Below are 24,102 nucleotides of genomic sequence, written 5' to 3' on the forward strand. Positions count from 1 at the left end.
TGCTGGACGCGTTATACTTGCGAGTATACTGTGTGACCTTTGTACCAGTCGCGTGGGGGCTGACAACTTAGTGAAGGAATTCCTCTAATGGAATGGCTGAAATCTCACAGAATTTCATTATCTTGGCTGCATACGGGACTGCGAAGTACCTGCGTGGGAATTGCCTGGGAAGTACTGCCACTAAGGGTCTCCTACTGGCGTTCTGCGTGGACCTCTACAGGCATTCCCGCGACTCACCCGGAAAAAGTTTTGGTCATGCTCAAAACTTGGCTGCGGTTGAATTGGACTTGCGTGAGCACCTCCGGGCAACTACGCGCTAGATACTGCCAGGTGCGGACCAACTGCGAAGAGCTCCTTGGAGTAAATTTGTGTCCCCGCAAGTCAAGCCGCAGAAGTTCCCCCGTACGGTATGACAAGGCATGAATGAAAATTGCAAACATTCTTGTTCGCCCACTGAAAATCTTCTACGTGCTGGAAACTACCTCCTCGCCACAAGCCCGCGTTATGGTGTGACACGGCCTTAAGAGTGGGCGAACTTGTGCCTATCAACTTTTGGGTGCACGTGCTCAAGGTCAAAGGTCAAAAGGTCAAAGTCAAATGCTCAAAATTTCACTATTTCCCCTATATCTGTGCAGTGCCTGAAGGTATATTCTTTAAACTTAGTGTATACATGTACTATCCAATGAAGATTCTCTAGAGAGAGTTTTGGGTATGAGGTCAAAGGTTAAAGGTCAAATGTCAAGTGAATATAAATATGTTTAAATTTAACTTTTTTTCCATATCTTGGAAATGGTTCAAGGTTTCTTCATTCAACATGGTACATGCAAGTAGGCCTACTGATTTGTAGTCATTATCTTGTAATTTTGGGGTCATGGGGCAAAGGTCAAGGTCAACTCCTCAAAATTTCACTGTTAATTTTCCCTAATATCCATGCAATGCCTGCAAGTTTTTTTTCTTGAAACTTAGTGTATACACTTATTCCCCAATAGAGATTTGCTGGGAAAGGTTTTTGCCAATAGGTTAAAGGTAAAGTGAACATGCTAAATTTCAGTTCTTCATATAGCTCGAAAGCGGCTCAAGGTATCATTATGAAGCTTTGTACATATTCATGCATGTACTACCTGACTGCTTCTCTTGGGAATTTTAGGGTCATAGGGTCAAAAGTCAAGGGACAGATGCCACATTAAAATGCTAAAATTTTACTACAGATGTAATACTTAAATTACACCTTTTTTTTTTTCTCCATACCTTGGAAATTACTCGATTCATAAAGGGTCAAAAGTCAAGTAAAAATCCTCAAATCCCTTGATACTTGGTACTGGTACCTGGTCTGTTAGACAATTGCCATTTGTCCAGTTATACTTGGTTAAAGGATAGTGATAATCAACACATTTGTGACAAACATGTCATTTCAATATTTTTCCCAATTATGTGAAACTGTTGATCGTCATGCATCTTTATTGTCAAGACGTACCATAGACCTGTTGGAAGAATCATGCATTATGGCGGAGGCACACCAGTCGCCACAGCGACATTTCTAGTTAGAACTGCTTTGTAGCCGTGCCAGTCATTTATGGGCAACGTTCAGGGATCGCCACCGCGGCATTCATCACTCATTCAGTCATAATAATGCACTTACATGTATAATAAGCTTTCTTCACAACTATATACATGGTACTGTTCAACCGGTGATAAACAACGGCATTGTTCAATGCGTGAAATGTGCATGTACATATACACATGCATGTACATGTAAGTACTGACAGATGTAAACAACGATGATTCATGTACAGGAAGGCAATGTACACTGTTGGATAACCTGTCTGTAGCCACCACCTGTCTATAACGGCCACTCTTTTCATTTCCCTTGGGTAACCGCTATAGACAGGTTTGACTGTATTATTTGGACAAAGTTGTGAGCCATGCAATAGTCAAAGGTCAAATGAAATTTGGCTGTGCCATCAAACTTTTAAAGGAAGAGTGGTAATACAAAGTTACACATTTTACCAAACATGAAGGTCACCTCAAGGTCAAAGGTCACAGACAGGGGTCAACGAACTTTTAGGACCCAATGTTGACAAAAAGGCTGGCATCCAAGACTAGCTTACACGTACAGAGACTCCAACCCCAAGCACCTTCTGATCTGGAGATTCTCCCGCCCGAAACCCCTAGCAAATGGGAGACTCCAAGTTGATGTGTGCGAAGTGTGAAGTTCAGGGTTCTCTGGTGCTATCTCAGGCTTATTTTTTCAACATACGATAGCAATAAGTAAAAAATCCTTTCCACCGGGAGACACAGAGCCAGGGCGGGAGAAATCAAATCTCAAACGGGAGAACGGGAGATTTTGCAAAAATGGGCTTTCGGTGGGAGATCTCCTGTCGAAAACAGGAGAGTTGGAGTCTCTGCACTTACATTCAAGACTAGGGCCCCCCCCCCCCCCCCCCCCCCCCCCCCCGTTGTCTCGAATGGGTACGTTCATCGAACATACATGTAGTCCACTCAACGCACCCTTTCGAGACAAATGGGGGGGGGGGGGCTTGTCTCGAACGGGTGTGTTGAGCGCTCAGCTACGCTGCACTCTGTGCCGCACCCTTTCGAGATAAGCCATAATGAAGATAGGTAATGCGATGTTAACTTTGCTGCTGTGCATGCGTGTGGGAGATGCTTGTCATTTTTGTAAATAGCATTGTGCACAACATTACTGATTTGACTTCAAGTTACTGCTTTTTAGCTTAGCATTACTGATTTGAGGTCTGAGAGGTTGGCATCTCTGTGCGTTTTAATTATGGCTCATAACTTTTGATCCCTATGTCTGTTTGTGACCAAACTTGGATGGTAGATGTCCCTTGGGGAGTTGAAGGTCATCACAAGGTCAAAGGTCACAGACAGGGGTCAACAAACTTTTAGGGCCCAATGTTGATTTTTTTTAACGGCATGTTTCAATTATGGCTCATAACTTTTAATCCCTATATTTCTGTTTGTGACCAAACTTGGATGGTAGATGCTCCTTGGGGAGTAGAAAGTCATCACAAGGTCAAAGGTCACAGACAGGGGTCAACAAACTTGTAGGGTCCAAAGTTAAATTTTTACGGCACGTTTTGATTATGGCTCATAACTTTTGATCAATATGTCCGTTTGTGACCAAACTTGGCTGGTAAATGGCCCTTGGGGAGTTGAAGGTCACCACAAGGTCAAAGGTCATAGGCGGGGTCAATGAACTTCTGGGAGTTAGAAAAACATTAATTTCTTCTACGTGAATGGGCGAGACACAATTTGGCATTTTCCTTGTTTATTGTTATGTTGTCTTTTAAAAAAAAATGAGTTTGGCTAAAAAATGCTGTATTTTCAGTGTTAACAAGGCTGTGCAACAGTCTAGGAAGATTTTTACCTAAACGTGTATTAGGTGATCCGAGTATCCTCTTGGATCACCTTCTGTATCTGTACTGATTCTTTCTTCTTTATTTCTTTCTCCTCAAATCTTGTGCAGAGATTAACTCGAAAGTCCTTGACCTATCATTTTCAAACTTATGCCATTATGTATCATGTCCTAAGAACGACAAATCTAATGTATCATTGTGATCAGTCAACCGTGACGTCATTATGACGTCATTATCTGAAATCACATTCACATTCGTATCTCATAAATGGAATGGAATTTCTCAATGAAATTTAATTCTCGTATAGTTCAAGTCAAGTTCTATCAATATATCTCATAAAATTTGATCATGTTCATACTAAACGAGTGCGTGTGTTGAAATTTTAACATCCTCCAGTCGAGCTCAAAATTGTTTTGCACACGTTTTAGGTCATTTGGAGCATGTCATAAAAAATCGACGGACATGTACGCGTGCATGCATATACGCACGCACAGCTCGTATGCAATAGAAATTTCCTGTTTTTTTACATGAATCACACATCTAAGACATCAAGAAATAATTCTACAAAGTTTCAAAGTCAATCCGACTCAATATGACGTCATACAGGCCCGTCAAAGTTGAAATTCCGCGCGCGCGTCAGTGGCGATATACAAACCGCCAATTTTTAACCTGATTTTACTCATCAGGATGGACGGTGACCTTCCATATTCTTTACATTATTCTGAAAGCAGGTGAGCTGTAGATATCATTTCATGGGTGCGGGAAGCTTGCAAAGTGGTTGAAAGATATCAAATTCCTCAATGAAATAAAAAAAATGAATTTTCAAAATGACGTCATCAAATTTCAAGTTCACTCGAGCGTATCTCACTTATCCTTGGCCGTTTTTCACCCAGATTTCAGTATGTTGTAGCTTATTAAATGCTCTTTCAGTAACTTTCGTCAAAATTTCGATCGGATGACATCATCACCTCGTAAAAATGGATTGAAAGTAACTTTGTTAAATTTGACCAGTTTACGTTTTATCTCTATGGGAGTGCAGTTTTTCTGGAAATGAAAATTGACATGACTGTCTTTGTCAAGCACTAGCTCACTAACCTTTTGGTGAATTTCTCCCAGATTTTAATATGTTGTAGCTGAGACTTTGGGCTGTAGCAAGTGTCCCTCCATTCTTTCATTGGACATCGGGATCACATCGGAAAACTTGGTTGAAATTGGCACTTTGCTTCGATGTAGCGTCATTTTGCCAAATACACAGAGCCTATGGGGGATGAAATAGCTCACTGGATAGCGCATCGGACTTTTAATCTTTAGGTCCTGTGTTCGAGGCTCACCCCAGCCAATTCTTTTGTTTTTTTTTAACCCTTATATTTTTATTTTTCTTTAGTAAGTTTTCTCCCTTCCTAACTTTATCTTTTTCTGATCCTTTTATTCTTCTCCTTCAAATTTCTATACAATACCTTAACTTTTTCTTTATTTTTCTCTCTTTCTTCCACTTTCTGTGCAATACATCAAGAACGAGTCCTATCAACCCCAAATTTTGCACATATTTAGTTCATGTCACGAACATCATGTCATAAAATATCAGCTTCTTCCTCTGACACCATCTTGGGTAGGTAAACTAGGGTCAAAGGTCAAAAGTGTTTAATCCTTTATATCTTGGTGAATACACGTCCTATCTTTCCCACACTTTGCACACGTAAGGACCATGTTGCAAGAATCATTTTACAAAATAACAACTTTTTGATGAGATGCCATCTTGGCTGTGTAAAGTGGGATCAAAGGTCAAATATACTTCATTCTGTAACCTCATTAGTGTTTATGGTATCACCGCCATATTTTGCACACACATGGGCCTCGATAGATGGATCATTTTGTAAAATAACAACGCTTTGCTCGGACGCCATTTTGGCTGTTCAAATGAGGTTCAAAGGCCACATATTTATTTTGTATCTTGCTTACTGAATGCTCAATCGGGACCAGATTTTGTACATGTATGGACCATGTTACCTAGATCATTTCATATAACAACGACTTTTGACTCGGACGCCCTCTTGGCTGTGCAAGATGGGGTCAAGAGTCATGACTACTTTGTCCTCTATCGTGGTAATTACATGCCCTATTCCACATTTTGCACACATTTAGCCCATGTCATATGGATAGTTTCATGAAATAATAATGTTCTAATCAGATGCCATCTTGACTGTCTAAAGTAGGGTCAAGGATCAAACCAATTTCGTCTTGTATCTTGTTAAATTCATGGCATATTGCCCCCGTATTTTGCACAGATATAGACCTTGTCAATAGGATCATTTCATAAGATAATGGCTTTTTCCTCAGATGCCATCTTGTATGTGAAAATGAGGTTGAAATTTACCAAATTTTCATTTTGTCTCTTTGGTAGCATAATATGCCCTTTCCATTTTAAATCTATAGGCACGACAGGTTTAACAGGTTCCTTTTCTGGATGAGAATCTCAACATCACATGACCAGTCGCCCCTAATAACAGATGAAATGGATCGGGTCATCTGTATGGATATCAGGACTCAAAGCATTTATTTCGGAATAGATGAGATCACCTAATTTGTCAGTGTCAACAAATTCCGATTCTAGTTTCTCCTTCTCATTACACTAACTTGTAGATTTAGTCTATGCAAGTAGGCAAAAAACACACAACTATAATTTTGTGTTTACTTGATATATCACATGCCTAAATGCCTTTTTTGTTAGATGTTGGATGGTCTCAAAAAGCATTGCACTTTAATTAGTCCATTTAACTTTACAGAACCCTGGAACCAAGTGAAAGTATGTGTTGATGTCTCCACTTTTGTATCCTGTTTTTTTCTTTTCTTGTTAATATATTTCTAGGTCATGATATCAATTTGTGTCTCACCACCCCCCCCCCCCCCCCATTTCTCTTTCTTTCAGATATTGACACTTTTCTGAATATGACGGACTTTCGACCATTGGAATTACATCACTCTGAGCAGTAGTGTGTGAGGAACAACAACATGATGGCCGAGTCCCATTCCAACCCGCTGATGTATACGGTTGGCAAACGGAGGTCGGAGATGCCATCTTCACAAGGAGATTTGCCAAAACTCATTGAAAATCGTCTCGGTCTTGAGAGGGCCATAAATAGTGCCCATGCTGGAAAAGAGATCAAGGCTAAATCTGTGATTCATTTCGGCTCATTTTGTAGAGCCATCATCAGTCAGGACTGGTCCGATAATGTGAAGATAGTATTCAAACACTTGGATTTTCCATCGATTATATTCCAAAACAGAGAGGTATGATTCAGATTCAATTTTAGTTGATATTTATTTTCTCTTTCTCTCCCCCCCCCCCCCCAAAAAAAAAAAAAAAAAAAAAAACTGTGCCAGAGAGTTGATATTGAATAATAATAGATAACAAAAAATAAGCCTGAATAGATGTAAGATTATTATTTTTTTAAAGCAAAACTGAATGCCGGTCCAAATCATCATTTGATATCACATTTTGATATTCAATTTATTCACTTTGATAACTCTCACTGGTATAAAGATATGTCAGAGAAAATTAATCACAAGAACTAGTCCAAAATTTTATCAAATATGTCACTTGGGCAAAACTATGAAATTATGAATATGGTCAGTTTTACGGTAAAGGGTGTAACTTTCAATTTTTAGCCTTTTGGCCCACCCTGAACACATAGATTTACAGATCTCAAAGATTTTTTCCCATGTGAGTCACCTTATGAGTAGCCACCTTGGGTAGCATAGTCAGGTCCAGGTATTGATGCGTTTTGTTTTGACAGTCACATATGTACCCTAAAAATGACTATTTTGTTGCATTGAAATTTATATAACATTTCTGAAATGTTAATAATTTTCTACAGCAACTGCAGAGATCTAATTTTTTATGTTAAAAGCATAGTTGTATGGTCAACTGAAATGACCAAATTAGTTTGGTTTGTATCTGGCCCTTTATTTTAGAATACTATGACTTCAAATTTGAGGTTTCGGAGGCTTCATTTTCCGTTAACAATTGTTTACAAACTTTGATGGACAGTAATGATCAGTGGATGTGTTTTGGTTACTTTCTTTTATGCTGAAAATAGTAAGGTACAGCTAAACTTTAGACTTACATCAAAGTTTACTTGATTCTAGGGCTATTTGAAATTTTGTGATAATTTTATTCCATCAAGTGAAATTTCCGTTAGCAGTTTTGAAGCCTCCGAAACAAAGTGTTTAGTCAAATAATATGAATATAGATAAGAGAAGCGACTTAATCTATATGTCAAAATGTAGGATATGGGGCCCTAACCTAATAGACCAAAAATAGTTAAAATCCGCCAAACTCTCTGAAAATAGGAGACAATACAAATTTTCCGTTAACTCGTGAAGCCTCCGAGACGCATTGAAGCCTCCGAAACAGCAAAAACATCTAATTTGACATTTCTGATAAATTCTTTGAGTGTCTGCCCCAAATTATGCCATGAAATCATCAACAGACATGGACAGACAACAAAAATATTAAAAACATTATGATACTGCAATAATTTTTTGAGCTAATACGCTTTATAGAGAAAAAGTGGTTTCGGAGGCTTCAAAAGGATGTTAACACTGCATTTTTGTGATTTTCTCTGGACAAAATCAAATTAGATTTATTGTTCACCCACCCAATGATCGCTTATGACATATCTAAAGATATTTAATCACATTCAGTTTTCTGGCTGCTTTGTTTACTCACCAATATAGATTTACTATACGATTTACCTATTTTTCTTAAACAGTGCAGACGTGTCACACATAACTCACCTTTTCATTCAGCAATAAAATATTAGCAGATGAGGATGTTGCCCCACAAATATGTTTAAACAGTGTATATCAACCAAAAAAGACACAATTTACCCATCACTTTCTACATAACATACATGATTTTCATAAAAACATAAGGCATACCAAATTAATTTTCCAGATGTTTCGGAGGCTTCATTTTATGTTAACAGCATGTAAATGGAATGTTTTGCTTACAATTTTGTAATTCTAAGTCTATCAAATAACTGTTTGGACTGAATGAGACTTAATGATTCCTCAAGCAAGGTGTAGATAGTTGTTTAAATGTATGAAAAGCATTTATTTTGTAGATTTCCTTTTGAAACAATGGAACAGGCTAGATATTGTGAGTAATGAAAGTGACTTCCAGCGTGCGTGCATGCCCACATCATGCAACAGTAGTGCAACAAAGCAAGTAGTTGTGGATACATCAATGTTCTTAAGTTGGATAACTCATTTTTACTCTTGAGAGAAGTTGAAGTGTTGTGACCATATTTGTATCACTCTTTTGACTGGTTAGACTTTGATAATGAAGACCAAACAATTACTTGACTATTTAGTGTTAAATACACTTTTTTTTTAAAAGAACTGAACACTATTCCTGTCCTGAAGATTCAAGGACTTATGGTTATTCAAGAGGGAAGCATACACTTAACTAAGAAATACAGTACTTTTGAATTTAAGGTTGTACCTTTTATGCATGATCCAGAGCAAATGGTGGAAAATACTTTTTGGATTTTTACACTTTCGACTCACTATCATCTGAGTGTAATAGTTTCGAAACACAATCTTTTACATGTCCATTTATAACCCATTGACAAATCCATTCCATTGTTACTCACATGGCATTTGTTTTTGCCATACTAAAATCTTGACTTTTTCAGCTTTCCATTTCTTAACAAGTTCTTTGGCTTTCATTTCCAATACTTATTTGGAGGAAAATAATAAATCAATAAATTTGTGATTGGATTTGAAAATAGCTAACATCTTGCAGATTATCATTGCTGTGGTGTGACTTGGATCACAGGGTACTGTTTTGGAATTTTGACATTTGATTACTTCATTCAGACAGGTTTTCATATCAATCTGTATGTCAGATCTGATGCACGCAAGGTGCAACACAATCTTGATACTATACCCTATTTTCCATACTTTATCATGCTGGCAGTGACCACTTGACTATTTTTGATTAAACAAAATGTAACTTGTGTTACGAAACATCTCTTCGCATACATGTGTGAGACTCTATGACATGTTTGCGGATGTAGTTCTCAATGCAGTAAATGGACAGTAATGGTTGGGATAGGACTGTTTATAAATGACATATAGACCTCTACTTATAAATAGCCTGTTGCCATGGGGTACATGTAGTTTACATGGGTGGGTGACTGGAGAAGTTATGTTCATGAAGAACAATATTGAAATGATTGAAATCTTTATAATCTGTTTAGTCCTGGCTTTTCTGGAAAAAGTTACAAGCCCCTAACTATTTTGAAATTCAAAGGGTTAAAACTGTAGTCTGTGGGTTTATATACTATTTAAAACAAACTTGTGGGTTTCTAACAAACTTAGATATTTAAACACATTTGCTGCTTTTTTAATTTTTTGCTAAAAGGTTGTCATTTTTAGAAACAGTAAAAGTTCTGTTAGCAATTTTTAAATGTGTACCTTCAAAAACAGGCCTCCTAGCTGTCACAGGAGTCACACAAACTGGAATTTTATAAAATAACTATAAAAAAGAAGCCTTTGAAGAATTAAAAAAAAAAGAAAAAGAAAATGATATGAAACAGGGGTGACTTGTATACCACAGAAAAAGAAAGTAAAATTCTAACTATCATACATTATAGGGAACTATACAATACGTCATTTGGCCAACATCTTTTTTTAAATTCAAATTCGTACACAGTCATGGGTAGGGTATGTACATTTATCTTTTCAACAGGCGATTTAAAAAGATGAATGGGATCTTGACCATTTCAATTTCTGTTGAGCTCCATGATAATATCACCAATATATTGATTATTCCAACTCCATTTTGATGATGACAGTTTGATGATGACCCTTACAAGGAATGGCTGATCGGTGTTTAAGATTGCTGTTCTATGACCATGATCACTGCATTTGATAGCTATAGTAGGGGATATCAGGCATGGTCATATGCAAAAGAATGTTTATAAGCCTTTTTTCCCCTTTCTATATTTTGCAATGCTATGTTGTAATCTAACCGTCATGCCATCACATAGTCTATTTTCTATCCCTTTCTCATCAACAGTTGAAATTGATTTCACATGTATATAAAACAATTATGATGGGTGGTTTATGTCAATATACATACAGTGTACATCCCATAAACTGCACTTATAAAGCAAGCAAACATAATCTTTGCATTAAGTCTATAGCTACAGTTCTAACTCATTGAAAGTAATTCTTACTGCATTATGATGAAAAGTTTGACAAATGCATACAGCTCTGTACATGTGTGTAGCCTAATCATGTTCTGCATTGCCAAAGTCATGGATATGCAAATACAGTGTATGTATACAACTGAGCATAAAGATTTAAAATATTTTTCTTTGTCTCTTAACATATATGTTAGAAAGTCTTTTTTCTGCATACAAATAAATACTATTTTACATGTTACGACATTGTTAGTTATTTGGAAACAATCAGCTGCATTAATGTACTTCATATCACCTTAAAATTGACAATTTTTGCATGTTAACAGTCATGATGAAGCCTCCGAAACATGCGTTGCTGCTAACTTTAAGCCACAAAAAAAAAAGATGTTCCTAATCAGTGTACTTTTATTGCTACTGTTGCAGTTTCCTTTAGAATCATATTGCCTCATGTAATGTCATAAATTCGAACTGAGCATTGCTCAAAGTGTACACAGTTTGTTATTCACTTTTGTGGAAGCCAATTTCCTTATAATAATAAGTATGATTTGTATGAAGGGTAAACATTATGCACTGCCATAAAATGTACATCTGTATACTGTTATTCACATTTTATTGATGCCTTGTTGTTATTCTAGCATATAGTGATAGTTGCTTACTGTAGTTTTATTATTTTAAGTGAATACAGGACTAGAACTTTGTGTTAGCAGTTTTGAAGCCTCCGAAACACACTAGTTTGTTAGCTGAAGCCTCCGAAACTCACAAGTCTGAAAATTTCAACTTTGTCAAAAATAATCAAATTTCTTTGGGATTTGGGTTGATAAATGTTTATTACCAAGAGATAATTTAGGGCTATGTTTAGAGTGGCTCTTGCTTCTAGAACATTCTTTTAACTTAAAAATAGTTTGTCAGGTACCATTTTTACCTTGGAATTTGAAGTTCACATCCAAATAATTGCAAGAGCGAATATCTGTTGGGGGAAAAGTGTTTTGATATTTCAAATATATGTTCACAGCAAATGAAAAGTTGCATTACCTCCACCATTTATCTTCATTTGGTTGCTGTGGGTGACCAAAACATTCTTGTTGTTTTTACCTAAATTTATCTAAAATTCCATAATAGTCACTTAATTTTTCATATTTAGCCTAAGAATTAAGCTCTGGAATGACAAAATATTGAAAATATAGACATTCCTATATAAAATAAAGGCAAATATAAAAATGGAAACTTAACTTTAATTTTTGACCCTTGCCACATCAAAGTTACACCCTTTACTGTAAAACTGACCATATGCCAAAATAGGATTTTTTTTTAAAGTCACTACTAAATAATGTCCATGCATCCGAAGTATAAAAGGTTATGAATATATAGATGCTATTGTAAAGGTTCTGAGTCCATTTTGTCAATTGTGATGGAATACATCTTGTATAGAGACAAATTTATTCATTTATTTTTCTTATTTATGTATTTATTCGTTTATTTGTTTATTCATTTATTTGTTTATTTATTTACTTTTTGCCATGCAGACTTTTTATGGAATGAAAGTCAAACATTTAGTTTGTGTGCTTGTTACGTGAGACAGTTTGGGAACAAAAAGTTATGTTTTTGTGCAGCTCTATTGGATACAAAGGATTAATTTGAAATCCAACAGCATTAATTTGAATAAGACCCTAAAAGGTGTTTGGCATTTAAAACATTGCCATTGTATTGTACACCATAGTATCTGACCAAATGGACACTACCAGGGTGGCCTACCCTAATGCAGTCAGCGTGAGACTCGTGCAAGTCACCAAATTCTAACTCTCTCACTCCTATAAAGGGGTTGTCACACTGAAAAATCTAAAAAAAATTAAATCAGGAAAAAAAAAATCCACCAAATCCCTGAAAAGCTGAACATTCAATGTGACCCAAGCCCAAAGCTTTGAGACTTTTTCCCGTAGGCATACCCACTTTATGTGTGTATTGAAATTATGACAACAGTATGCACCAGACTGCACCATCTAAAATGTGAAATTTTCAAAGTCCTCTATCATGGAAGAGTAGATACCTCCCGAGTCCCGTTCCAGTATCTCCCCTTCCATACCATCCCAATGGTTGCTCTGATCTCTTGGGCTTGGTCACTGTCCTTGCTCACAGTGTCTCACCTCAAACTCTCATTCAAGTTCGGTAGCCCTGCATTACTGTGATCTCTCACAAAATGATTTAGATAGATTTCATATACTGCATCTTTTGTTTGATGTATCCAAACAATTAACAATCTTTTCTTCCAAATAGTTCTGCGGTGATGTTGACGGTCTGCGCAGAGTCACAGAGGCACTTTCATATTTGTTTAAATACGCAACAAACCTCCTTACTCCAACGGACTCCACAAACTGGCGAGTCATCAGCTATGATAATTCTGTCTACAAAACCAAAGTGCAGTTTTTAAAGGTAGGTCAATTTATGCTTCTAGCTTTTCGTACAATGTAAGTTGATAATAAAGATTTTTAAGATTGATGAAGTTTCTCACGGACCCATCCTCAAGTAAAAATGAGACTGAGTTACGTTTAGTGTTTTAGATGGAGTTCACAAAGTTTGAATATTTCAAGCACAGCTTTAATGTTGTGCTCACCTTCAGTAACAGTATTTCCATGCTATGTGTTCATAAATCATTTTCATTTTGAGAAAGTAATGATCCACCTTTTTGGATTGTTAAGGGGTGTAATCCAAAATTATTCTTAATTGATAAGTTGTCTTAGAGAATGATAGCAAACTTTTGTTAAGCAATGTATGTTGTGTTTTGATACAGGAATTCCTTGGGTTTTTTTTTTGTCAGCAACTGAAAATATTGTCGGTTTCCTTTTGTTTGCATTGGAGAAAAGGAACATGCTTTTTTATAGGCTTAACACACCAACACATTTTGTTGTTGGGCTTCATTAGTTGTGCTACCATGGTTTCTAGGGAACTTATCCAATATATCCAGTAGTATTCCCACCTATGTGTAGTTCTGGAATCGCTTGTTACGTTTCATTGAAAGAAGAAAAAAAATCTTTTTAATTCCATTGCCCACAATGATATGATGTGTAATTCTCTGCTAGTGTATGTGAAATTTCTATCGACCCAGCAAGTACGCACACACATGCATATATGTGTTTGTTAAAGTTCGTTTACATATTCATATGCGTACTGATGGCCTATTCTGCTTGTGCACCATTTCGTAGGGACACAAAGACATACTTGTTCTGCTGGGCTACACAAAGAATATGCCATATGGATTAAGCTTCCCGGATCCCTCTCTGCATCCTGACGCGGTTAAAGTGGCGCAAGTCGCTGCAGACCTAGCGATTGCATATTTTGAGGTGGAACTCACCGCGACGGGGCCCCACCCTTTCCCGCAGAGGATGGTGCAATTTGCCCTGGGCTCACCACCCGTTGCAGGTTACCTAATACCCCAAAGAGAAGCTTCAGACACAGTAAACTCAGACAGAATTAGTCCGAGGACTTTCCAAAGCTTGCCTGGCTACACCCAGGAAAAATTCTCCATTCAATCTCCCCCTAAGATGGGTTCTCAATCGCCCCTGTGGAACCAAGGAAATATTTCGTCAAGGAATGAGGAGCAGTTTAACCATGAAGGAAAGCCATTTAAAGAAAGTCCAAATGAGAGGAGCCCAGAGTTTCTAACACCGCCCTCATCACCGACAAATTTAAAACGTGGTATTGTCTTCTTTCCTGCATCAAATCTAAGCACTACACAGCGAGAAGCATCTTCTTTCTTGTGTTAATGCTTTGTCTATTTATGATATCATTGAGACATTCTATGATTAATGTTTCTAAAGACTGGTCTTAAAGGGGAAATCCAGTCCACACATAATCTATTCCGATAAGAAAGAGTAAAATATTCAATGGTAAAATTTTGATTGAAATCGGGTGAAAAATAAGGAAGTTATGACATTTTGAAGATTTTAGCAATCATTCTAACTGATCACTATTTTGAAGTTATTCAACCAGGAATAAGATCATGTTTCAGACTTCAATGACAGAATCATTGAATTTCGTTCACAATCAGTGGAAAATTGTGAGATTATGACATGGTCAGCTCATTCATTTGCATAGTCATATCCACTGTACAAAAACTTATGTAGAAATTAGCAAAACTTCAACATTTCATTACTTCCTTATTTTTCATCCAATTTCAGTCAAATTTTTACTGTTTAACTTTTTTTTAAAATCAGACTAACTTATTTTTGGACTGGATTTCCCCTTCAACAAGATTTTCAATGTTTTTTTTTTTCATTCTTGAATACTCCGTAACTCATTTTCCCCATTTTTTTTTTCTTTTACTTCAAACATTGGCAAATTTCTGTTATTTCTGTTCTACAATTGCATATCCTTCCATCTGGAATCATAAATTCATTCTTTCACCTTTATTTTCATTATTTTATTATTATTGTCACATTTATTGAGTTGTATTTTCCAGCATTGTTAGTGTTGTGTTGTTAGTGGTATCTGTAATATTTGCTTTTTTTTTTTTTTTTGGGTGCGATACAACCTTGCTTGTCTTCATTCTGTTGTTTTTTACTGCTGTTTTCATGCTGTTGACATCTGAAGACCTGGTAGCATGATTGAGAAGGTTGGCCAGATTAATTGATCTCCATTTGCTACCAACCAGTTTACTTTGGAAAATGCCTGTTGGAATTCAAATTGCTCCTCGGCAAATACAACCGTGTTTGCAACAAAGTGTACAATCATTGGTAACGGTCGACTCCACAATGGAGACTCTTCGGCTGCATGCAGTCATCTGTAGAGATCAATGATAAAGCCGTCATACACAAATTGTTGCAGGGATTTCTGAGTTATATCCAAGTCGGACCAGCCTTTCTATTGCATGGTGTACCCATGCTACCAGGCCCCTTTTTCATAAAGCTGTGACTTACGAACAACTGGTGATTTGATATGAAGTGATTGCTGTTACTTTTAGTAAACATTAACAGGTATAATGTTTAAGAGACATGTTGATTAAAAGTGGTATAACTTTGAATGTTTTACATTCAGCAACAGCATAATGCGGAGCGGTGTCTGTACTATAAAGCGCGCAAGGCTGATGGAAGGTTTTAATTACATTGTATGCATTCACATCATCATCATGACCTAGAGCTAAAATTATCTTCTTAAAGCGAATTTACACTTAAACATTCAATGATATGTAATTTGATTACACTCAGACCAAGTTATGTTTACGCGAGTGTGCGAAATATATCCTAATGTAATTTGATTATATCCAATACTATGAAAGAGAACATTTTCCGAGTGTGGAAATTTTTGCACATTTAACGTGACATAAGACAAACGCGAGTAAATGAATTTGATTTTTTTATTTGTAATGTGTAATCACTTTTTATATATTGAATCTGTACAAGTAATATCACATGAAATCTTACCTGGTTGAGCACAAAAATATTGTAAACAAATGTAAGCTTGTGGGTGTTCATATAGGTTGACATGTTCTTTATGAGAAATTGCTATAGTTTGATGTTAGTTCTGTCTTTTGTGTGTGTGTGTCAGTGATCTGATTTCTCATAAATAAAGACATTTTGTGTGTGTGTGTGTTGTTTATTATGAGTTACATCTCAGTGCGTGGTAGAAGCACTGCAGAGAAGTAAGCACTGCAGAGAAGTAATCTATCTGACAGTGATTTGCTGTAAGTCATTGTCTTGTCTGTATTCGCTGTAAAATTAATACCGTGTGAAGTTTAACACAAGGTCACCAACTGAGGAAAACTTACTGGTAACTGTGGTAACCATTATTGTCTCTATTTGCTGGATAGAAGTGGAGCTGAAAACGTGCGTACTCTGCAAAACTAATCCTGGCAACATGCAGTGTGAGGTGTGTTCTCAAGCTCGCTGTGAAAACTGTGACACGCAGTGGCACAAGCATCCCACCAGACGCTCGCACACCCGCCACAAGATCTCCGGCAAGCCTCCTTCGCCCGTGACTGTTCCATCCCCGCTGCCTGCAGGCCTTCTCGACATCGCGCGTCAACAGCTGGTCAACAACGCCCAGGCAGCAGCAAGAGCCTTTCCGATTGGTTCCCCAGAAGTGACGTCCCCACATGCCGTGGTAGGTAGCACCAACCTCGGATTGTCCAGCACGGAAGCCGTCAACTGCGCCAGGTCATGTGTTAGTGAACGGGCCTTTAGAGGGATCAATACATATGCCCACTTCCCACTACCTCTTATTCGTGAATATACACTTTACACAATATTATTAACCTGAATTGTTATCATCATGTTGTGACCATGCAAGCGTATAATGCACTGCATCTCCTTATATGCTGAAGGAAACAACAAAAATTGTTGGTTTTACTTTGTAGCAATAACAATGGGCTTCACTCCAAGTAAACTTATAAACAGATTTGTAAACTACGGTGAGGATGTGTCAATGGTTATTATGGAAATATCCCGTTCAAGCTATGTAGCACTCATTGTGGCACCAGCGTCCCGAACCAATACGTAAACGATCAACCCTGGCTGGTGTCTTTGTACACACGAACCCATCGCTTATTGATTTTTGGATGAGGCACGCATCTAATGGTTTCACTGTGCTTTATACTCGCACGTACCCCCGTAATGCAAGTCGTAGGCATGTCCTTCTGTTTGTCCGTCTGTGAGCATGTAATCATCCACCCATCCGCCTGTGTAAGAAAATGAGTGAACGCATGTACTGATGTCATCATGCCTGATGTAAGGTGTACGTCATGATAAGCGCACAAACTGAAAATCAGTGGATCAGTGCATGTAAAAAATTAAGTTTGAATTTTGCTGTTGACTATGCATTCTTTACTCGGTGGCAAAGCGATGTTCAGCGTTCTCTTGCTCAGATACAAAACAGTATGTGTCAATGAAGGAATTAGTGATTGGTAAAGTCTACCTTAGGTAAGTATTGAGATGCCTGAAATGAAAAACAAACAAACAAACGTCTGATCACAGTATTGTAGACTGTCATGACAAAGTAAGGTGATGAACTACATATAAGTTGAAACTTTCAAATGGTCGTGACATGTTTTTCAACAGTCGTAATTATACAAGGTAGGTGTTTCATGCCTCCGCCTTGAAGTGTCACCAGAGGCGTTATGTTTTTGGGTTGTCTGTCCCTCCTCCTGTCCATCCATCCATCTGTCCGTCCATCCATCCTTTCATTTGTCCGTCCATCCATGCATCCATCCGTCTTTTATGTCCACAATAAATTCTGTTGACAGCGTAACTTAAGAATCATTTCAGGTATCCCAATGAAACTTGGCATACGTATGTATGAGTGGATGAAGTTGTGCCTTTCAATTTTTTGATACACATACTCAAGGTCAAAATTTGAGTATTACCCCCATATCTATTCTACACCTGAATATATTTTCTTGGAACTTTAATGTTACATGTATTCCCAGATAAAGATTCTTTAGGGAAAGTTTGGACCATGGGGTCAAAGGTCAGTTTAAAATGCTAAAGTTCTACTAATGTAATGCTGAAATGATACTTTTTTCTCTATTGGAGATTGCTTAGTGCATACGTTTAATCAAACTATGTATACAGTATGCAATACTGCAAAATGATTCTGTAGGGAAAGGTTCTGACCGTGGGGTCAAAGGTCAAGTGAATATGTCTAAATGTCTTAATTTTCCCCATGGTTTGAAAAATAGCTCAAAGTAATGTCATGAAAATAGGATATTACAAATCAGTGATTATTTGAAGATTTCTTGACTATGGGGGTCAAAGGGCAAGGGTCAAAGGTCAAGTAAGATAATCTAATTCCTGACTCCGTGCTCTCTTAAACAATGTAGCCATCCATCCAAATGAAACCAAAAATTAGTAACAGGAGTTGTATTGACCAGGAGCTGGATCAATGGTATAGAAAGGGGAAGGTCAGGATTGATGTATAGATATCAATCCTGTAGAAGTGTGGTATCTGGATTAGGTTGGACAGGTCAATATACCTTTATGGAGAGAGACTCTTAAACATGAGCAGTCAAAAGTCATATGTGCAGTAGTTTACAAAGAATTGATTTCATTAATATCGCACTCTCATGCCTGGTTCACTAGATTTGAGATTAATGGGGTGTTAGAGAAAGACAGTGAGATGAGCTGTAAGGGCGATGAAAGTCAGGTCAAATAATGTACTTTTATGCTGCTTCAATGGAGCATTGTCAAGTAGTAATTGCATATCTGATGATCAAAATACACTGTATTTTTACTGTCAATGTAACAGGCGCATCAATGCTCAGGTTTCATTCATATCTCTCTGTATAGTAATGCCATTATATTTTTTATGCCTCCACCATGAAGTTCAGGTTGTTCATCCGTCTGTCCATCCATCTGTCTGTCCATCCGCCTGTAGGCGTGCGTTCTGTCCGTCCATAATCAATTTTGTGGATGGTGTAACTTAACGATTTGAGGTATCTATTAAAATGAAACTTGGCATGTGTACATGTATGAATGGATGCAGCTGTGCCTATCAACTTGTAAGCACATGCACTCAAGGTCAAAGGTCAAGGTCAATTTCTTATAATTTTGCCATTTCCCCCATATCTGTGCATAAATGTATATTTATTACCAGATAAAGATTCTTAAGGAAAGTTTTTGGCCGTGAGGTCAGGAGGTCAAGTGAAATTGCTACAATTTCCCTTTTTTTTCATACAGTATCTATGAAATCGCTCAAGGTATCATGAAACTTTTGGACATATATGCACTGCCTGACAATTCTCTTTGGAAATTTTGGTCATGGGGTCAAAGGTCAAAGTTCAGGTTAAAATTACACTATGTAATGCTGAAATAACACATTCTTCTCCATACCTTGGCCGTGATTCAATATATACACTTTATCAAACTGGATATATACTGTGCACCCATTGCTGCACAATGATTCTGCAGGAATGATGTGGGCCATGGGTCAAAAGTCAAGTGAAAATAATAGAATGTTACTTTTTTTTACCATATTTTAGAAGATAGCTTAAAGGATTGTGAGAATGAGGTACATTTATTCTTTGAAGAAGGTATTTATCTATATAAGTATTTATTTTCCCTCTGACTGTGAGTTTTGATGTACAAAGCGTATCAATCAGCTTACTGGAAATACTAGAAAAGACTATGGTAAGTTGTAGGCCATGGGGTCAAAGTTCAAGTTAAAATGCTACAAAGTACTTGCTCACAAATGGTGCAATTTGGCCATCCCAGTGAAGCTTGGTTCAGGGAATGTATAACAAATCAAAAACATTTTTTGGTCGTGCCATCCAAACTTTCACACCTGTCATTTCAATTTCCTACCTATTATGAAATTTAGTGTTGTCCCATAGTGGCATTTCTGTTTGCCTTATAAGTCAGATCTTGTTTATCTAAATTATGACCCTTAAAAGTTTGTGTGTCCTCTTTTGCAACCCTGAAAATTGGATTCATTTCTTGAGCTGGTATATCATAGAGGTAGGTAATTCAGACCCTTCCTCAGAATGATAAAACTGGAAACTTCTTTATGATGGTGGGAGAAACAATAATGTGGATCTCCATTTAATTTATTTTGACCATGAGAAAAATTCAATCATTTGAATTGGAGCAAATTCTTCAGTGTCATGGGATTATATTTTATGTCTTATTCAAAAACTCTGATGTGTATTACTAGATATTTTTATGCATGATGTTGAGAGACACTATTCTTCAGCCATCAAAAATTTTGTGATGTTTGCAAGAGTGATATATGAACTTCAAAAATGAAATTCACCCTGAAATTTATGCATGTTTATATAGAAGCAGAAAACTTAGAGGAACAGTTCAATGAAATTTTGATCAAATTCTGATGAAAACCGAGAAAGTTGTGATTTTTCTGAAGTTATTAATCAAATACAAATTAGCAATTCTGTGATGTAAGTATTTGGTAGCTTACCCCCCCCCCCCCCCCCCCTTCAAAATGGATTTGTTCTATAAAATGACAAATCTTCATTTCCCATCAAGTAGACATCAAATCATGCATGCACCTTTTTTGTGCAACCTATGCATGCTGGGGAAAAATATCTAAAAGGAAAAAAGAAAAGAAAAGAAAAGAGAGAGATGTTCATGGAATATTACGCATAGGGCAAATGGTAGATGAGCTCACATGCAACATACGTACATCATGGTGTTGCCAATTCTGTTCAAACACACTGATATTCAGGGTGCACTTTCCCTTTAATCTTGTTACATCTTAACTCATCGTGTAAGCTTGCTTCATAGAAAGTCTGATATCCTATCACAATTGTGAAACCAAACCAAATCATGGAATTGCTTCGAGTGGATTGTTCACAGAAAGCTGCATGTAAGCTTAAATGGCCTGTGAGTCAATATGCTACTTAAAGGCAGTTTTGTTATGTGGTAGTCTTCCCCCAAAAAAGGGCAAATTTCCTGGTTACCAATAAAAAAACAGTGATGAAGTTATCATCATCATGAGGAAATGTATTGGAAATGCAGCTTGGCTTTAGTCCACCTAAAGGTTGATATTTATTAGGCCTACAACTGTCAGTCTGATACCCACTGGGCTAAAAAAAAATTGTTTTATAATGTCAATGCTTACAATGTAGGTGCACAATGTCACATGAGTTAGGTTCGTGCTATTTTAGTTTGTCTACCTGTCTGTAACTGTAATGTCTGGCAAAGTTTTACAAGAGATACTCCTCACATGGCCATGTGTCTATTTCACGTTGTAGACATCGGGTGTATGCCTGTCTATGAAAAGCTTGCTGTCATATTTGTGGACAAGATCTTCATGTTTGTTTCTCACTTGTTTTTATTTTTAACTTATTTATTTGCTTCATCTTGTAGGTTGGAAGACTGCAGAGTACATCATCAGACCAGGTAAATGATAATAGGCAGTCAGGTATTCCCAGCTGTCTTTCTTGATAATGCAAGTTCATTACCCCTAATCCCATTGTCGAGTAACATGCCTATGGTTAAGGTCAAAGTTCTAAAGTTCACGACTTAATTTTTAATTACTGTACTCACAAAACACTCAATTAGACTGTCATCACATTTACATGTAGAAATAGCCACAGCGAAATGCATTTTATCCTATTCTATGTAGAAGCGTAGCATAAAAGGAAATAAATGCCATGAAATTCAAAGAATGCATGTATTCATGCTTGATTAGCAATAGACAATATTCTGGCATTTCCCTGTAGTGCTACCTAAAGGGATGTTATGTTTAGGCTTACATCAGGTATTCATGTCCATCTTTGGTATAATTGTAGTACGTCAAAAGGAAGGAAAACATGTTCCTGTAGTCGCCACACCGTGTGAATCAATTCCTGTGCATATTGGGAGAAGTGGTGTGTAGGCCTTTGTGGTGTGTATGTGTTTTGAAGGTGGGATCACTGGTGCCACATTTTCCTATTCAATTGGAAGACTCACCTTGCACCACAACTCTGTAACGAACACATCGTATTGTGACAATTCATAGTTCAGTGGTGCCTCAAACTGTTTTGGCTATGTGAGTAGAGAGAGGCAAGGCAGAAACAAAATATTAACACAAGTCTATACTGTCATTAAAACTGCATTTATGTCTATTTTCTTTCTTAATGATAAAAATGTAAAGTATAGTTACTTGAAATACATATCAAGGCACAGCACTTTTGTAATGTGATGTCATTTGCAGTGTGAAATAATTCTACATTGTTTCACAGTTAACACTATTTTCTTTTTCTAAAAAAAATCCCCAAAACTAAACAAATAAAAAAGTCACATGCACTTGTACATTATAGTGTAGCTTCATTGAGGCTAGAAAGGCCATAGATGGCATCACTAAAGCTGAGAATACATCCAATTAGACCTAGACTGTATTCCTCTAAAAATAAGTTTTTTTGTTTTTGTTTTATTCTTTTTTTTTTCACCTGATCTTTGCTTCTCATGACTCATAGAGCAGCTATGTGAGCATCTCTTTCACTGCCCACTCAATCTTTGAAGATAGCCAGAAAAACACTGACTTGGATCACCAGGAAGTAAACCTCTGTAAAATGTCTGTTTTCACCAAGCAGTATCTCTTATTCTTGTAGTTTGGAAATAGAAACTTCATGTTGCCTTAAATTGTTGAAGAAAAAAAAAATTGCTATAAAAAACACACAGAGTAAATGAACAAATATCACACACACACACACACACACACACACGCACACAAACAGACACACATATGTACAAGTGTGTGTGTGTGCTACTGTCATTGTCAGTACATGTATTGTACTTGCTGCAGTTCATTAAGAGATCATGTATGATTATTGAGGAGTAGTCAACCTTCTTTTCCCTCATTTCTTTCGTAATAAAAATAGGAATATGCATATCATAAACTGCATGACACTATCCCTTTCCATATAGAGCAACAGTTATACTTTGAGTGGCAAAAGCTGCAAGAAATATTATTTAAAAATATATGTGTGCAAAATGTGAAATGCTGATTTTCATCATTTGCATTTACTACTGGCATTTTTGTCCCTCTGTTTCTTTGGTTCCTGAGCCTCCTATGTTCTGTTCCCAAGCCTGCCAGTTCTGCAAAGTCTGTTTGAACGAAAAGTCTGTGTAGTTGTCATGGCATGTTGCTGAATGCAGATAGAGTACATATTGTACCTTCCTGCTTCAATTACAGCATATCCTTTTATGTCGCTCGCTTCACTGTTCAGATCGAAACCCAATTGTCTCGAGTCCAAAGTCCAGAGTCTGAGGTCCAATTAAGTGAATACAAATTGACAAAATTGAAAGAAATTTTTTGAACCATGCAACTAACGCTTCCAATCAAAGCGGGCTTTGTTAGTATCAATGCATGTACAACTGTGCGTGGCACACTCTGTGATATTTATTTTGCGGAAGTATGACATTTTAGAGTGATATATATATATTTGGGGTGGGGGAGGGAGGGTTTATTCATTAACTATTAATTATTACTCTAGCAATGCCAGACGAATGTCCTACAAAAATATAAAGATATAATAATCATAGGCCTATACTTGAATATATTGTGAGTGTCATCGGGATGCTGTTCAATTACTCAATGACGATTTTATAGCTTCTTTATTATTGTGCATTAAATTTGTGAGAAAGACACAAGCGTCTTTTTGTATCAGTTTGTGAGTAGGGAAGCCTAAATTTACATAACAGCGAGGACAATAAGGGAACCATTTTACAGGGACAATGTCGTGGAACCGAATTGCCCAATAGTTCTATTTTGAGATTGTACAGAAACTCCCGTGGGTATTACAGGGAGAGTTTTGATTCCCTTAGTGGGTTACAGTTTGTTTTATGAGACATAAAAAATAGAATAAGGTTGGTAATTCTGAAGGTTATTTATTTCAGTGGTTCATAATTCCAAGGGTTTATTAATCTGAAAATGAAATATGGTTTGGTATTCTGAAAGCTCATTAAAGGGATAGTACAGTATTGGTGGAGATGAGAATTGGGCTTTTAACTTTTTGTGAGATACCAAGAAAACACTTATGAAATAGTACAGAGCATACCATTTTCAGAAGAATTCAAAGTTTATTT

The 24,102-nt window shown here is 37.0% G+C and overlaps 1 protein-coding gene across 1 annotated transcript in view; it reads left to right on the forward strand.

The window, feature by feature from the left end:
- Positions 1-24,102, forward strand: part of LOC139714557 (uncharacterized) — a 76,843-nt gene that overhangs the window by 13,204 nt on the left and 39,537 nt on the right. Inside the window, exons 2-6 of the mRNA XM_071626250.1 lie at positions 6,304-6,665; positions 12,863-13,018; positions 13,789-14,281; positions 16,392-16,820; positions 21,400-21,432. Coding sequence (XP_071482351.1) covers positions 6,387-6,665; positions 12,863-13,018; positions 13,789-14,281; positions 16,392-16,820; positions 21,400-21,432 — 1,390 coding nt within the window. The 5' untranslated portion in view covers positions 6,304-6,386. The remainder of the gene's footprint in view (positions 1-6,303; positions 6,666-12,862; positions 13,019-13,788; positions 14,282-16,391; positions 16,821-21,399; positions 21,433-24,102) is intronic.

This window comes from Diadema antillarum, unplaced genomic scaffold (assembly GCF_040938485.1).
Source record: "Diadema antillarum isolate AM-2024a unplaced genomic scaffold, OU_Dant_1.0 seq00002315_RagTag, whole genome shotgun sequence".
In the NCBI taxonomy this organism is placed as follows: domain Eukaryota; kingdom Metazoa; phylum Echinodermata; class Echinoidea; order Diadematoida; family Diadematidae; genus Diadema; species Diadema antillarum.